The sequence below is a fragment of the Trematomus bernacchii genome, unplaced genomic scaffold (genome assembly GCF_902827165.1).
Source record: "Trematomus bernacchii unplaced genomic scaffold, fTreBer1.1, whole genome shotgun sequence".
NCBI lineage: Eukaryota > Metazoa > Chordata > Actinopteri > Perciformes > Nototheniidae > Trematomus > Trematomus bernacchii.
Window position 1 is genome coordinate 2,571,707 of NW_022987477.1, and position 15,718 is coordinate 2,587,424.

Consider the following 15,718-nt stretch of genomic DNA (forward strand, 5'->3'; position numbering starts at 1 on the left):
TATTACTCTTAAATAAACATAGTCTTTTTGATAGCACAAGGTGTTGGACTTTCTTCTCTCATACAGTATCTGTGCTGCTCTTTGAAAAAGGGACTATCCGATCCACATGTTCGAAAGCTCTTTGGACCTAGAAAGATGAAGCTTCAAGACTGATAAGGTCGCAGAGCTGCGGGCCACTTTGTCCAAAGGCAGTGTGTGGATTAACTGAAGTTACGCACCTCCCTCTCTCACCTCTTGCACACATCAAGTTTCAAGGGCGTTCGCTTGGATTGTGCTGGAAGGATTGTATTTGTCCCTAAAAGACACCATCATTCTTGAAGATTGTCATATTTTTTGGTGTGGAAGCATTGTGCTCAATGTGGATTCATTAGAATAAAAAAAATATATACATTGAGATTTTGATGTAATGCTCATTGGAAAGGTGTTTTTTCAAAGGGATTGTCGGTTTATTGGCGAAACCCCCCTGTGATTTAGAGCTGACGCAGGGGCTTTGTGATCTTAACAAATCGAGCTAGGATTGTAAACTGTATGTCGGGAAGATCTGAGCTGGACACTGCGTCTACTGTGTGTTGTAAATAAAAGAAATTATTAAACGGCTTTCCAGGCTATTTATACACACAGTATTACACAGTCCTTATTATCCATGTGTATGTCTGAATATTGCTGTTGGTAAAAGACACACTGCGGAATAAAGCAGTTAGCAAACAGGATTTTGTGAGATTAAGAGACGGGAATAAGGAGTAACAATGACACAGACAGAGGATGGAAATCACAACATAAGATAGGAGAATGAAGAGGAAAGAAGTAGAGTCAAAAAAGAAGAGAAACAACAAGGATCAAAGATATTGAGGAGACATGTATTATTATGGCTGCAGAAGGAAAGCAAAGAGGGTCATTCTACATCTCAGGCTCTCTTAATTCTCTGAGAGCTACAAACACCTGCTCCCCTGACACTTTGTGCCATTACGTCATCTCCGCCTAGTTCCGCCGAGACCACTTATGATCACGACGCACCTGGTGTGCATATGTGTGTGTGTGTGCGTCTATTTATGGGTGTTCGCTGTGATGTGATCATCAGGCTGCCAATGAGCCAGTGTTAATTTATGTTTACCTCGTATGCACCTGAAATCAATAATAAATGCGATTTGTATAGAGACTTAGTGATGTGATCAGGACATAAACAAACTGAGGTTGAGATGCCATTGTGTTTGCTCCTCTGTTCTTTAATTTAAATTGAATGTGGATTAATTCAATTAAAGTGTGAGTACTGCACAGCTGTGCACATGGCCCTTTAGATTACTTCCAGTCATTCAGAGACAGTAATAAAAACCGTATTGTGGAAATGAACTGCGTATGAGCGCCAAACCTCGAAAGGCAGAGAGCAGCCTAATATATCTCCAGAGGCTCAGATGTTCATTGCATCCAATAATACAAAGACGTCAATAGATCGAACAAACTGATGATTCTGCTTTGCATCTGCATCGAGGCTAAAAGTGTACATTTATTCTTAGACGCTGCTAGAGTAAAGGTTAAAAACAAAAGAGTGTGGGCTCACCCAATGTCATGCAATTATATTTTTATGTCAAAAGACATGTTTTGTACAAAGCTCTTTAACCTGAAGATCCTGCAAGCAAATGGAGAGCTTATTAAATGTCAAACAGGTGTTTATTCTGACATTGGAATAGTAAGAATAATCACAATTTATTATATATTTTTCTTGTAAAATGCCAAGAAAATTGCCTCATTAGAATCAAGAGTATTTGATTCTGGATTTTTTTTTATAGTTTTCCGTTTTTTATCATCTTATGGGTTCATAAAATCAATATATTTTCATTTCCATGACCTTTTCTGAAAAGAGCTGTACATTATAATTGCTAGTAATTATCGGGAAAATTCCAATTAGTTGCTCGACCATCTTGACAGTGAGCGAGTCGGTGCACAGCAGGAGGGCTGAACATGGTTACAGGTGAAAGGTTTCTACAGGAATACAACATAAAAGGAGCTCGACTTACAATCAAACATGAAACTATGATATCGTTAGATATGACACACCGCGGGAGAAAAAACCCTTTGTTGAAGCAGCTTCTTTTCAAGTGATTTTTTCACGATAAATGTGAGGAGCATATGGCGCCACCCACCATCATTAGCCTCAGCGTTTGGTTTTGACAGCGTGCAAAGTCTTTATCGATGCCCCCCTGCTGTTTGTCAGAACGCCCACACAGACGTACGTTTCATTTCAATCCTTCAGATAACAGTAACTGGGTCAGATTGACAGATAAGAATGCCGTTTGTAACAGAAACATTTACATTGCATGTATAAAGCTTATGTAAAAAATGTATATATAATTATTTTTAAGGTTTCATGCGTGTCTATTCCTCAGGGAACCAAGAATGTTCATTTACCAACAACCAGCCTACACTCTGGAGGAATGTTTAGTCTATTAAATAAAAATTCATAGTATAGTATTCTAATTTGCATTTTTTCGACATGCTATGACTTTTCTGTCATTTTAAACGACATACGATACTACGCCTGGTTTCTACACACTATACCGTGACTTATTTCGACATAAAATACCATGGTTTCTTTTGCATTTTTTATTACATGTTGCTTTTTTCTGATAATGTTAACATACTTTTTTAATGCCTCACTTTACTACCACATTTGATGTCATGGTCCAAGTTTCTGATGTGGAAAAGTTTGGTCAATCTTCACTGGATGAGCCTCAGTTTTCATTACTTGTGTAAATGTTTATTACATATCAAATCTAACATCAGAAGAACTTGTTACAGCATGTTTATATAGAAACATACATATATTAAGAACTAAAATGAACAACACATACGTTTAGCTTCATACCGTATTACACGTTTTACATATTTAATTAATCAATGCAAACAATGGCAAAACACTGTGTGACCTTTGTAACCCCCAACATGAAATATAATTGTTAACACAACGTTAGTGCTTTAAACTTTATAGTTCCAAAGGTGAAGTTAAATAGGCAAAGAAACACAAGTCAGATCAGATAACTCAGTGGGATAGCAAAATGGTTAGAGAACTGAAGGTTGTGGGTTCGATCCGCACATGGTAGAGTGAGATTAAAGGTCCAACATCCTAGCGGGACAATATGACTAAAGCAGGCTGGTCGAATACCTCAGGGTGATAAGAAAGAACTTTGAAGACCTCAAGGTGGCTTCATTCCTTATGTGGTACAATAATTAGAAAGCTCTGACTTAAAAAGTCAAATACACACATGCAAAAAGATGTATTCGATGTCACATAGCTCAAGGGGATAAGAGAATGGTTTGAAGGCCAAGGGTTGTTGGTTCAATCTGAAATTTAAGCAGCAGACTTTCAAAATGCAATAGTCAAATATACAAAAAGTTAGTTGTCAGGTCAGGTAGCTCAGGGATATAGCAGAATGGTTGGAGTGTCAGGGGTTATGAGTTTAAAGGGGACCTATCATGCAAAATGCACTTTTTTATGTCTTTTATACATAAATATGTGTCCCCGGTGTGTCGGGGAACTCACGCAGCGTCAGAAAATAAAACCCTCTCTCTTTTCCTCCGTACCCAAATCTCTACAAACGGAGGTACAACGGAGCTGATCCAGATTTGCGTCCGATATGACGTAATATTGGCGGCGGACCCACAGCACTATCAGAAACGTTGCTATCAGAAACAATGCCCGACTGTTTTGGACGTAAATATGGTCGGTGTTTACATTAGCATCGCTAACACTCAGATCTAACCTGTACTGGAGAGCATGTGTGTGAAGAAGCAGGAAATAAAAAGGAACTCACCTTGTGGTATAACCGGCAAGAGAGAAAGCCTTTGAGCTCCATACTGTTTCAGAGATGATCCTTGATCTAATAATCCTTGCTGAAACCATCACCACAGCATTTTAGACAGTATTTGCCAGGTCCCGCATGAGCCGGCATAAGCTCCGCCCCCTCTTATTTTAATTTTTTTCAGTTTAACAAAAAAAAAAAAAGCTTTATTTTTTTTTAGCCTTTATTTATACAGGTGAACATCTCATTGAGACACAGGGTCTCATTCTCAAGAGAGACCTGTTTATACCCAGAATCAGCACTTTTGTAACAGGAAGTGAAATAGAGGGATATGAGGCATGGCTAGAATGGGTGATCTGTTTGGTATTTTGACCAAAACACTTCAGAGACATGTTTTTTATATTTTTTTTATATATCTGAGACCTATGCTATTGCCTAAAAATAGCATGATAGGTGACCTTTAAGACTTGTGTGGGAAGGGACTGGTCGCTTTGGAGATACATATGAATATACATATACATAAAGGGGGCATGTGCGATAGAATCAAAGCATGGAAAATATGTTGGCTAACAACTGAAATGTTATTGCAAAAGAGAAATCATGGATTTGTACAGAAGCTCATCATCGGTGGCTTTGCTGGCACCATTCTGGATTCATCTGAGGAGAAAAGAAGAGAAGGACAACATGAGTTTTGCATCGAGCTCACGAACATTATAGTATAGTATGTCAAAATGTAAAAATAAAAATATAGTATATCGAAAAACCTTGTATGCTGACACATCCTGCTCTGCACCAAAGTGATGGACAGACCCTCATTAGACTCCCGCTGCTAGTGGAGCCAAAATAGAAATAAACATGACCTCTGTGCTCCTAAATAAGTTATAACCCTGAATATTTAACTCAAAGCAAACTGAGTTCAACAAGTTTTCATGGCACGCATCTTTGTTTGGATACCGTACTATCTGTCATTGTGTATGCTGTGCAGCTTTTTGCATATGCATGGATACATACATGGACTTTGGGGATCTGAATATTTGCTCCATGACATGCGTACGTGTCTGAGCAAGCACAAACAGGTGCTTTCTTTGTGTCTGTGCATGGTGTGCATGATGGAACATGTCTAAACAGGTCTATGTGAGTGAGGACGGTAAAAAATGAAGGTGCCCAGCCATGAGTGAAAGGCAGAGGGAGGGCTAAGCTGCGCTGCTCACCGGGCCAGTTAGGGAGTGACACTTCAGAGGAGGAAGGAGGGAAAGATGAATGCAATGCAGAATTTTCATGTTTATCAGCGGGTCTCAGAAGGAACAGGACGTTTGTGTGAGTGATGGCAGCTCATTGTTTAAATACTGAGACGTGGTTACACCGCTTTGCAAGTATGTGACCGAATGATGATGACTGAAAGTACAACCATTCCAGTTCCTGCACAAAAAGCAAGTCTCGATATTAGAGGCTTGTTGCAAACCCGTGGGTGGACGAACAGATGTGATAGGCACTTGCAGTCTTTTGCAGTGGCTAATGATGATGGATAAAGATGGTTATTACAGACATGGTGGATACACGCCTCATCTGACATCCACTCTTTCCCTTTCTTCTGCCACCAATGCCTCCCACCAGTGTGTCAAAGCTGCAAGATAATCACCTTCCTTCTCTGTCACTCCCTGACGTCTATACACATGTTGCCTTAACTGTTAATTTGATGCCATTTTGAGGTGAAGGGGTCATGTGTGGGGAGGGAGCCAATCCTGCAGTGGTGGGGAAATGAGTTCTAGCAATTGGACTGCACAGGATGTATCACATAAGGGTCTTTACTGGCGGTATAAACAGTCTTTCCATCACTCTCATCTGTCTCATTTTGTTAGTACTGTTATAATGTTGTGGAGGCCAACATGCGACACATTATGAGGGCTCAACCTTCAATCAGGGGACAAACAGCTGGTCGGCACAAGGTTAAAAATAAAGGTTTTTAGCTCTCTTGATGAGATTGACATGGCGGTCCTACCACTTTAATAGCTGTGTGCTAATGTGTAGCTCCAGCCAGCAGACTGTTAGCTTAGCTTAGCATTAACACTGGAGAATGGGGAAACGGTAAGCCTGGATATATAACTGACAAAAACAAAATCCAACTACAAGCTCCACAAAAGATAACTTAACATAAGGTCGCCGGGGAATAAATGTAAGTTGACAAATTGTTGTCCTGTGTGTGTGTGTGTGTGTGTGTGTGTGTGTGTGTGTGTGTGTGTGTGTGTGTGTGTGTGTGTGTGTGTGTGTGTGTGTGTGTGTGTGTGTGTGTGTGTGTGTGTGTGTGTGTGTTGTGTGTGTGTGTGTGTGTGTGTGTGTGTGTGTGTGTGTGTGTGTGTGTGTGAACAGCTTGTTTGCACAAGGTTAAAACCTTTGGGACAGCAGTGAGAATGTGAGGTGTCTGTTATGAGAAACAATTTGTAATGAAAAGGATATCAAGATTAGGTACATTACAGGAGTGTAACACACCCAAACATGCATACTTATCTTACTCTAGTAGAGATTAGAGGACAGGTCCAATGCTGTGAACAAAATTATCAAGTCAAAGTTATTTATTTATTTTATCTTATGTACCCCATTTAACTTAATAATTAATCTTGAATCACTAATAACTCTAAAGAAGGCAACAATTGACAATGCGGATAAGGTGAGTACTTATCCAAAGTGTGTGTGTGTGTGTGTGTGTGTGTGTGTGTGTGTGTGTGTGTGTGTGTGTGTGTGTGTGTGTGTGTGTGTGTGTGTGTGTGTGTGTGTGTGTGTGTGTGTGTGTGTTGTGTGTGTGTGTGTGTGTGGTGTGTGTGTGTGTGTGTGTGTGTGTGTGTGTGTGTGTGTGTGTGTGTGTGTGTGTGATGAGACTATAAAGCTTTCAGTGCTGTGAGTCAAAGGGTTACAAAACACTTGTGCTTCCCAGTATGTGTTGTTGTTAGCCTTTCAGGCCTCCGGAGTAGGCTACAGGGCACACTTGCATACTATTCTGCAGTTCACAAGGTAACATGGGGTGAGGAATTTATTTGAAACTATCATTTTGGAGGGGAAGTATACTTTTAAAGTTAGGTGTCTGATACCAATTGCTTTTTTTTCCTTCATCTATTTTGCCATGTGTTTACAAAAAAAAACCTGTTCCTGAGCACATGGCCTTAATCTCCACAAAAAATTTAAAACATACCCTTCTTGAAAGATCAAATCTAGATTAAAAAAATAAAGCTTAATTTAAAACTTACCACATTTAGAATGCCAAGGATCAACATTTGAAGAGTTTCCCCGTACTTTTCTCGTTTAGTTCCGATAGTTCCTGGGATAGAGCCAAATAGACAAGAAAGTAGCATATGCCTGAGGGTGTAGATAACTTGTGATTTTCAGACACTGCCAGAGTGTTTTGCAGTCTGGTTGATGTCTGTGTTGTTCACTTATTACTTTGTTTAAGATTGTGTTTTTTTTGCCTTCAAATTTCTTCTTAAAAGGTTCGGTTGAACTTAGCTCACTTATGTGACTAATGTTTTCAAAGATGGCCAAAGCCAAAACTGAGATTTCAACTGCCAAAATGCCGAGCTTGAGGCTAGAGTTATCTGCGTGTGTGGTGGGGAGTGGCTCGATATTTATTTTCTATTGAATTGGAACCCTTTAAGAGGCATTAAAGGGGACCTATCATGAAAAATTCACTTTTTGATGTCTTTTATATATATGTGTCCCCCGGTGTGTCAGGGAACTCAGGCAGCGTCAGAAAATAAAACCCTCTCTCTTTTCCTCCGTACCCAAATCTCTAAAAACGGGGCTACAACGGAGCTGATCCAGATATGCCATCCGATATGACGTAAATTACATCATATCGAATGGTGGACCCACGGCACTATCAGAAACGTCACTATCAGAATCAATGCCCGACTTGTTTTGGACGTAATATGGTCTTTGTTTACATTAGCAAGCATGCTAACACTCAGAGCTAACCTGTACTGGAGAGAGCATGTGTGAAGAAGCAGGAAATAAAAAAGGAACTCACCTTGTTGTAAACCTGAGAGAGAGAAAGCCTTTGAGCTCCACACTGTTTCAGAAATAATCCTTGATGTGGTTTTGGCGTTTCATCACCGCAGCATTTATTATAGACAGTATCTGCCGGGTCCCGTATGAGCAGGCATAAGCTCCGCCCCCCCAGATTGTATATATCTGAGACCTACCCAGCTAGCGGGGAACGTTCTCACAACTTTGGCTAACATTACCTACAGGTTCTAATAATGTTTTAAAGAAACGTTTTAATCTGATGTTCAAAGAACCTTTTAGGATGTTTATTATTTCAAATAATGTTCCTATAAGGTTTAAGGTTAACCTGTTTCACACCTTCCCCCCGGTACCGGGCGGATAAACGCGTCATTTGCAGGAAACAACGTCTAAGGAATCTTAATATTGAATAAAACTATGAATGTGTTATATCCATGTAACGGGAAGAAACTCAGCTAACTGATATTTTTAATTTTTTTTTTCAAAAAAACCCCACAATGCTAGCACTCAGCCTCTGAATTAGCCTCGATCGAAAAAACGGAACCTACAAAGGCACTTAAACTCACTCATAACTCCCTTATTACTTATCCTAGATGCACAGCCAACCACTCGTTTTTGGTGTCCTGGAGACACTGAATCTGTGTAAAAAACCTCAACACTCAGTGATAAACATTCGCGACGCTATAAACGAAAGCGTACATCATCACATGTGGAGCTAAGAAGCTAAACACGTAAATATGGCTTACCTTGGTCAAAAGTGGTCTTCAATGGCATTAAAATGATAAAAAAACGATGCTGCAGTTAATCCATAGGTTCATCCTATGTGTCTGTGCCTTCTTTGAAATTATTTCTGATAATCCATAAGCAATACAACTGCGTTTTAGTTTCCAAACTCCAGAAGGAGACATTCCTCCACTTTGGTTTCGTTTTCCACACGCGAAGCGCCCACATTTTTTCTTTACAACGTGTGTGGGTGTTGTCCTCCCCCTTCGATTCTATTGGCTCTAACGGTCACAAGGGTATGTCAACCAACCAAATCGAGCAAGGGGGGCCAGAGATAGGTCAAATCCACCCAAATGACCCCAGATGGCCCAGTTTTTGGCTAAATCTCTCTAAAAAGGTAAAATTTCACTTGTTTTGCATCAATCTTGATACAGGGTACTTATTATATGTTGTACTTTGGATTCCTAAAGCTTTTAGTCTACTAACCCATCATCCAAGGGTAGTTTTCACTATCTGTAAAAAATAATTTTTGGACGGACACTATAATTTACAGTTTTTTACTATGTAAAATCTGAATTTTCTTTAAAATAAAAAACATTTATATTGATTCTGACACTTCTACATCCAACTCACAGGTTTATCATTACTTTGAGAAAAAAGATTATTAATTTAACCCTTTTAGAAGGGAAGATATGGTCATTTGTTCTGGGAATGTCATTTTCGAGCCTGAGACCTGAAAAACAGGCTCAGAGTGGAACAGGTTAACAAAGACATAACGTTTTAACTGCAACATTCAGAGGATGTTTTGAGGATGTTATTGAGGCCTGAGATGACAGAAAGTTTTTTTATAAAATGTTCCTTTAATGTGATATGTTAACAAAGGTGGAAGGTTTTGTCTGCAACATTCTATGGATGTGTTTTGGACGTTGTTGGGGTAACACATTAAAGATGTTCTTTATAAAACGTTCCCTCAATGTTACATGATAACCAAAGAAGAACATTCTCCAAGAAACATTCTGAAAATGTTTTCAGGATGTTATTCTTTTTTTATAAAACGTTCCTGTGATGGCAAATATTAACACGGTCATGGTCAACGTCAGATTTATTTCTAGAGCGCTTTAAAAAACAAACTTGTTGCATTTGTTTGAAAAGGATGTTTTAAAAAAAATCTGATGCCACCATATTTTCCTTTTGAAAAAAACAAACAAGCACGTAATTCATGATAAGCTGATACCTTTCAGAAGAACATTCTGGGAACCAAAATAAAACGTCCAGCTGAAAACGTTTTAAGAATAGTAGGGCATAATGTTCTAACAATGTTATCAAAAACATCTTAAGAAGGTTATCGCCAAACATTTTAAGAATTATCCTACCTTTCAGAAGAACATTCTGGGAACCAAAAGAAAACTTCCCGCTGAAAACATTCCTAGAACAATGAATGGTAATTCTCAGAATATTGTTAAACCAAAAATGTCTAGCTGGGTATGCTATTTCCTAAAAATAGCATGATAGGTGACCTTTAATTCCAGGGGACAAAGCATACCCAACAACACCACAAAAGGGAGGGTTTAAAAGTTGAAAGATTTTGACTTTCTTAAAATCAGGGTGAACACAGGCGAACAAAGTTTGAATTTTTATTTTTTATTTGAGTAGTATTGAAGTCTTACATGTTCTAGAACCCAATGACAGGACTTTAATTGCATGATGTGAATACATAATATAGCTTTAATGCACATATTAATGTGGATAACACAAAAAGCCAACATGAAATGACTAAAGAAGGAGAAGAAAAAACACATTATAGAGGTCAGATAATGAACAGTTAAAATATATTATACATGCTTAGTATAATGGACTTGATTTCATTTCTACATATCATAAATATATGAATATATAAGAAGCTACATTTTACAGTTCTAAATGTATTTCATGATTTATATGAACATTTGGTAGAACTTTACAATACAGCTCTGTACACTTACACCATGGCTGTTGGATTGATCGGTAAAGTATGAACGTTGAAGCACATGTCTTTAGTTAAAGGTCACCTAACGGTATCTTCTACATCAACATGTGTCCCCTCTGTGGAAAGAGATTCTGAAAGTTTCAGGAAAAAAGATATAAAAACCTGTCTGAAAATGAGCCGATCAGATTTTGGCCACTTTATGATGTCATAACGATGTGTTGTCTTGTGTAACCAATAGCCAATCACCAACCAAGGTACCCCCCCCCCCCCCCCCCCTTATCACCTGAATCTCCTCCTAGAGCACCATTGTGTTCTTTTTAACCAAATGTCTCTCAGAGGGGCGTGGGGAGGGGCTCCTTATTTTCATCTAAAGTAACAGACAGAGAATCAGCACTTTGGAAACAGGGCTGAAACAGAGGGGATTATGGGATGCTGCAATGATCTGTTGGTGTTTCAGCCAATCAGAGACAGGCTCTGTATATATCTGAGACCTATAATATATTGATGAAAAACAGTATAATAGGGGACCTTTAACATTTATAATGCACCCGTTATGTAGGGCTGTGCGATTATGGCAAAAATCATAATCACGATTATTTGGGTCAATAATTGATATCACGATTATTTTGACGATTATTCATTGACCATTTATTAAACTTTAAAACAAATAATATTTTACCAATAAACAAGGTCAACACATAATGGAGCGCACTTCCAAAACCATACTAAACATATATTAATATGATAAATAAAAATAAATTAGACAAAAATAAATTAAATCAAATATGTTGCAGTGCACTGTCACAACCTACTGACAACTCCTTAACATATAGCCAACATGGCCACCATGGCAAATGCTGGTAGGGCTGCTCATGTCATCTCTTAAAGATTTTTTGCAAGAAAAACCAGCCTGTTTACATGGTCTGGTTTCAGAGACGAGCGCAGGCAGGTGACAATATTGCCACCTGTACTGAAGACCCTCTCTGAAGAGGAACTTGTGGCTGGGATGCACAGATACTTCCTTGCCAGGATGGAGAGCCGTGGGTAGAACTTCCGGGATTCCCTCCACCACTTTAGTGGGTCCTCCTCAGCATCCAGTGGCACTGCCTGGAGGTAGGACTGTAGCTCAAGAGCTATGGCCTTGTCCTTTTCCAGAGCAGGTTGAGGTTCTGCAGCTTGGTCTACGGTGGCCTTGAAGAAGCTCCCCAGTCCCTTCTTTTTCTTCTTTGGTGCAGCTGCAGCAGCATCCTCCGTGTCACCTGCAGGCACCGCTGCCGTCTCAAGAGGGGCGTTCTCCTTGGAGTATTATAAAGAAAATAAGAATGACATGTTTAATCAGACTAAATGGTTATGGGTATTAACATTTATACCTAGAATTACATTATAACACTTTGACAACACATTCATTCACTTAATTGTATTTACTGTCAAATCTGACATTTTTATTTTTTATTATTATTATTACCATGAGTGTCATCACCCTCCTCATCTCAGTTGTCAGGCTGGCTTCAATGGATCCTCGATTGTCCTCACTGACATATTTGAGCTTGAATCTCGGGTCCAGGGCAGAGGCCATGTCAAGCAGCTCTTGTGTCGCTGCGTCATCATATTTATCATTGAGATAGTCTAGTATCTTCTTTTTTATGCTTTTTGTGAGGTCTGTGTCATCCTCCTGCACTGCCAGCAATGAGTTGTTGAAGAGGTGCAGGGTTGGTTTAAAAAAAGACACACTTACATACTTCTCTCCAGAAAGTGCGTCTGTGAATTCCACCAGAGGGCTAAGCGACTTATTGATTGCCTCCAGTACATCAACGTCCTGCCACGTGAGGGAGAGATGTCTGGTTTTTCGGTCGCTGGAAAGGACCTGGGCAATGGCCTTCTGCTGCTCGAGGACCCTGTCGATCATGGCCTGCCTAGATCCCCATCTGGTTGGACATTCTGTCTTTAGGGAGTGTTCAGGCAGATGCAAGTTCCCTCTTCTTTTTCCAACTGTAGGAGAAGCTGCTGACCAGCTTCTTGCAAAGCCCCACTGCACGGCCGATCCTGGGATCCTTCATTGCATTCTCTAAGATTACAACAAATACATATTATTTAGTATCATGATGATAATCATGATCTTCATCAAAGCATAATTTGGTGTGTTGTGTGTGTGAGAGAGAGAGAGAGAGAGAGAGAGAGAGGGAAAGAGAGAGAGAAAAAAAAGAGAGAGATGACAGAGTAGCTCACACATAACATAATAATAATAATAATAATAATATGTAATTAATATTATCATATTAAGAGAGAGATCATCAATGTTAATGACTTACTATTGCTATTATTGTTGTTGCTGTTGTTAAAATGACATATTACATACAACAGGAGGAAGGAATCCTGCTCACCTATGGCCAAGTGGAGTCTATGCCCGAAACACTGGAGCCTCATCCATCCATTGACCTCAGCCGCCAGCTTTATATTTGCGGCATTGTCCGTAGTCATACAGACGAGTTTATCCTCTTTTAACCCCCAAGCAGCCATCGCTTCCCTCAGTCCATGGGCGATGTTTTGCCCCGTGTGGTCTTCAGGGAAAAATGCGGTTTGGAGACACTTTGTCTTCAAATTGAAATCGGCATCGATATAATGAACTGTGAGGCTCATGTATGGCTCCATGGTGCGGCTAGACCATAGGTCCGTTGTGGTGGCAAAGTAGTCAGCTGAAGCCACATCTCTCTCAACTTCCCCACGGCATTTGTCATATAGCGCAGGCAGCGCAGACCTGCTGAAATAATACCGAGACGGCATCTCGTAACGCTTGTCCAACGTGTTGACAAGTTGCTTAAAGCCCTGGTTGCTAACAGTGCTAACTGGGCACATATCTTTAGCGATGTGAAATGTAATGGCACCTGTAATATCTCTGTGTCTCTGCGAGCTCGTCGCGTAGGCCGTTGCTCTGTGCAATGCGTCCTGAATCGATGACTGTGATGATGTTGTGGATGAAGTCGAGCGGGCATCTTTTTGGTCTGCTTTTTGTTGTATTATTGCCCCGTCGTATTGCACTTTGTGGTTGTATTTCAGATGATTAAAGAGATTGGTTGTGTTAGCGTGTGGTGCCAACACAACCTGGTAACAAATCCTGCACTGTACTTTGTTTTGCTCCACGTCGGACTCCTGAAAGCCAAAGTACTTCCAAATAGTGGAAATAGTGTTACCCTTCTTTTTAACGAGTTGCTGCTCTTGTTCTGACATCTTCGCTCGCGCTGAACACTCACACATGTCACTCCCACGTGGCCGAGTGGGCTTTTAGGGAGGGGCGAAAGCGCACCCAGCAAAATAATCGTATTTTGTCAATTATGCTGTTTTCATAATCGTCGCAAGCCATAATCGTAATCGCGATTAAAATACGATTAATTGCACAGCCCTACCGTTATGTGCGAAGCAGGACTTGTTGTAATTCTTTAGAAATGAATGATGTTTAATGATTTCTCCCTAAGGGTCCATATATACCAGAACAAGTCATTGTGAACTCTATGGCCTATATAAAACAATCATGAGTTCTTAAACTTTGGTTAAGACAAATAAAACTCTATGCTGGCTCAGTGTGCATCAACATGGCGGCGCTGAGCCCTGAGTTGGGCTTGCAGTTTATTATAATTGCGGTGTTGAGGATGGTTTACCTGGGAATATATCAGGTTGGCATAAACCTATTTAACATTGGATGGCTTTTGATTAAGTGACACACCTAATCTACTTGCTAATTTTCTCTATAGCGACAAACTTGCTGAGATACAAATTGGTTAAGTTAAAGCAGATGTTTATAGGGGTTAAGGAAAAAAAAGTTCTTAAAATGGACCGCCACTCATTTACCCCTAGTTGTTTACAACTCCTAGTTGTTTGCATTGATCCATACTGAATAGATGACAACCAAAAACAGAGCGGAGACTGTGACATAGACAACAAAGAAAATGTTGTCCAATTTTCTAGCCAGTCTGGTCCAGTAGTCGGGCTTCCTTTCTTCCTTCCTGCTGAGGAGCAGAGAGAGTGCTTTCACCGCCTCACTCAGCTCATCTGGGAGCTTCTCCAAGGAATTGGACTCCTCCATCAGTTGGCTTCTTTTGTCCTGCAGAAGTTTTTTAGTGGAGTGATCATTAACAAGTTTATAGACCATATCAAATTGAAAACCGTTTCACTTTTACTATTCCTATTTGTGTCCATTGTGGTGAGAATAAAGTGTTAGTTCATCAGACAAACATATTCACTTACAATGTCCATAGTGCTTAAAGAATTAAAATGTTTAATCTCAAATAAATCAACTGTATCTCTTTCCAGAACAAAATCTCTGAAACTTATTAAATTTTGCCCTGAACTGCTTTTATACTTCCCTAATTTTAGTTCGCTTTGTTTTTAAAATGTAGGCAAACATTCCCTTTACAGAGAAACCCAACTCTCACCTCTTTGGCCACAGACAGCAGTTCAGATGGCGGTTCATCAGACACATTACACGCACAAGCACAGTGAGTCCATTTCTTCACATCTGAAAGGAAATTGTTGACACAGGACAGCAGCATGTTCAAAATAATGTATTATTAATTGTAGATGTTTCTTTGTGTATTCCAAACATATGAGTAAATACAATATAACAATAGTTAAAATCCACAGGTTTAACCTCTTAAGCACGGCGGTCCCCCCATTGGACCCCTCCCACCGTTTCGTTTTCGAGATAATGTCTCAGGGCTTCTTAACATTTATGAAACTATTAATGTGTAGCACCAGATTAACGGGAAGAATCTCAGCTAACTGAAGATATGAACCATTTTTACCAAAACAAAACACAAGTCTCATAAGAAGGGTCTAAATGACCCCTGAGCGAAAAAATTCTAACGCACTGCGGCACACAATTCAAGATAAAGATACCCTTATTACTTATCGTAGCTGCACATACAATATAGCCGATTAAAGCTGAGACTCCACGGATTATTTAGGTATAGTATCATCACTGAGCGATCCGAACTTGCGACAGGGGAAGCAAACACAGACATCACAACACGTACCTTTACGGAGCTTTTACGGCAGATCGTCTCACCGTAGCTGTCAATTAGGTCAAAAGACGTGTTCAATGGCATTAAAACGAAGAAAAAAAAATCTACAACTGTTGATCCATAGGTTGATAATGTACCTGTGCCTTTTAAAAAATTATTTATAATCCATAATTCCATTTTTTATGTAAAAATCGGAGCGGAAAAGTTAG

General features: G+C 39.7%; 1 protein-coding gene across 1 annotated transcript; it reads right to left on the bottom strand.

Annotated features, from left to right (window-relative positions):
• Positions 1-4,415: 4,415 nt before the first annotated feature.
• Positions 4,416-13,671, bottom strand: LOC117497774 (zinc finger BED domain-containing protein 1-like). The gene is made up of 4 exons (XM_034149789.1): positions 12,876-13,671; positions 11,960-12,559; positions 11,413-11,790; positions 4,416-4,451 (listed from the first exon to the last, which is right to left on the bottom strand). The coding sequence occupies exons 2-4, from the start codon at positions 12,398-12,400 to the stop codon at positions 4,416-4,418; spliced, it is 855 nt and encodes a 284-aa protein (XP_034005680.1). The 5' UTR covers positions 12,401-12,559; positions 12,876-13,671.
• Between the last annotated feature and the right edge of the window lie 2,047 nt (positions 13,672-15,718).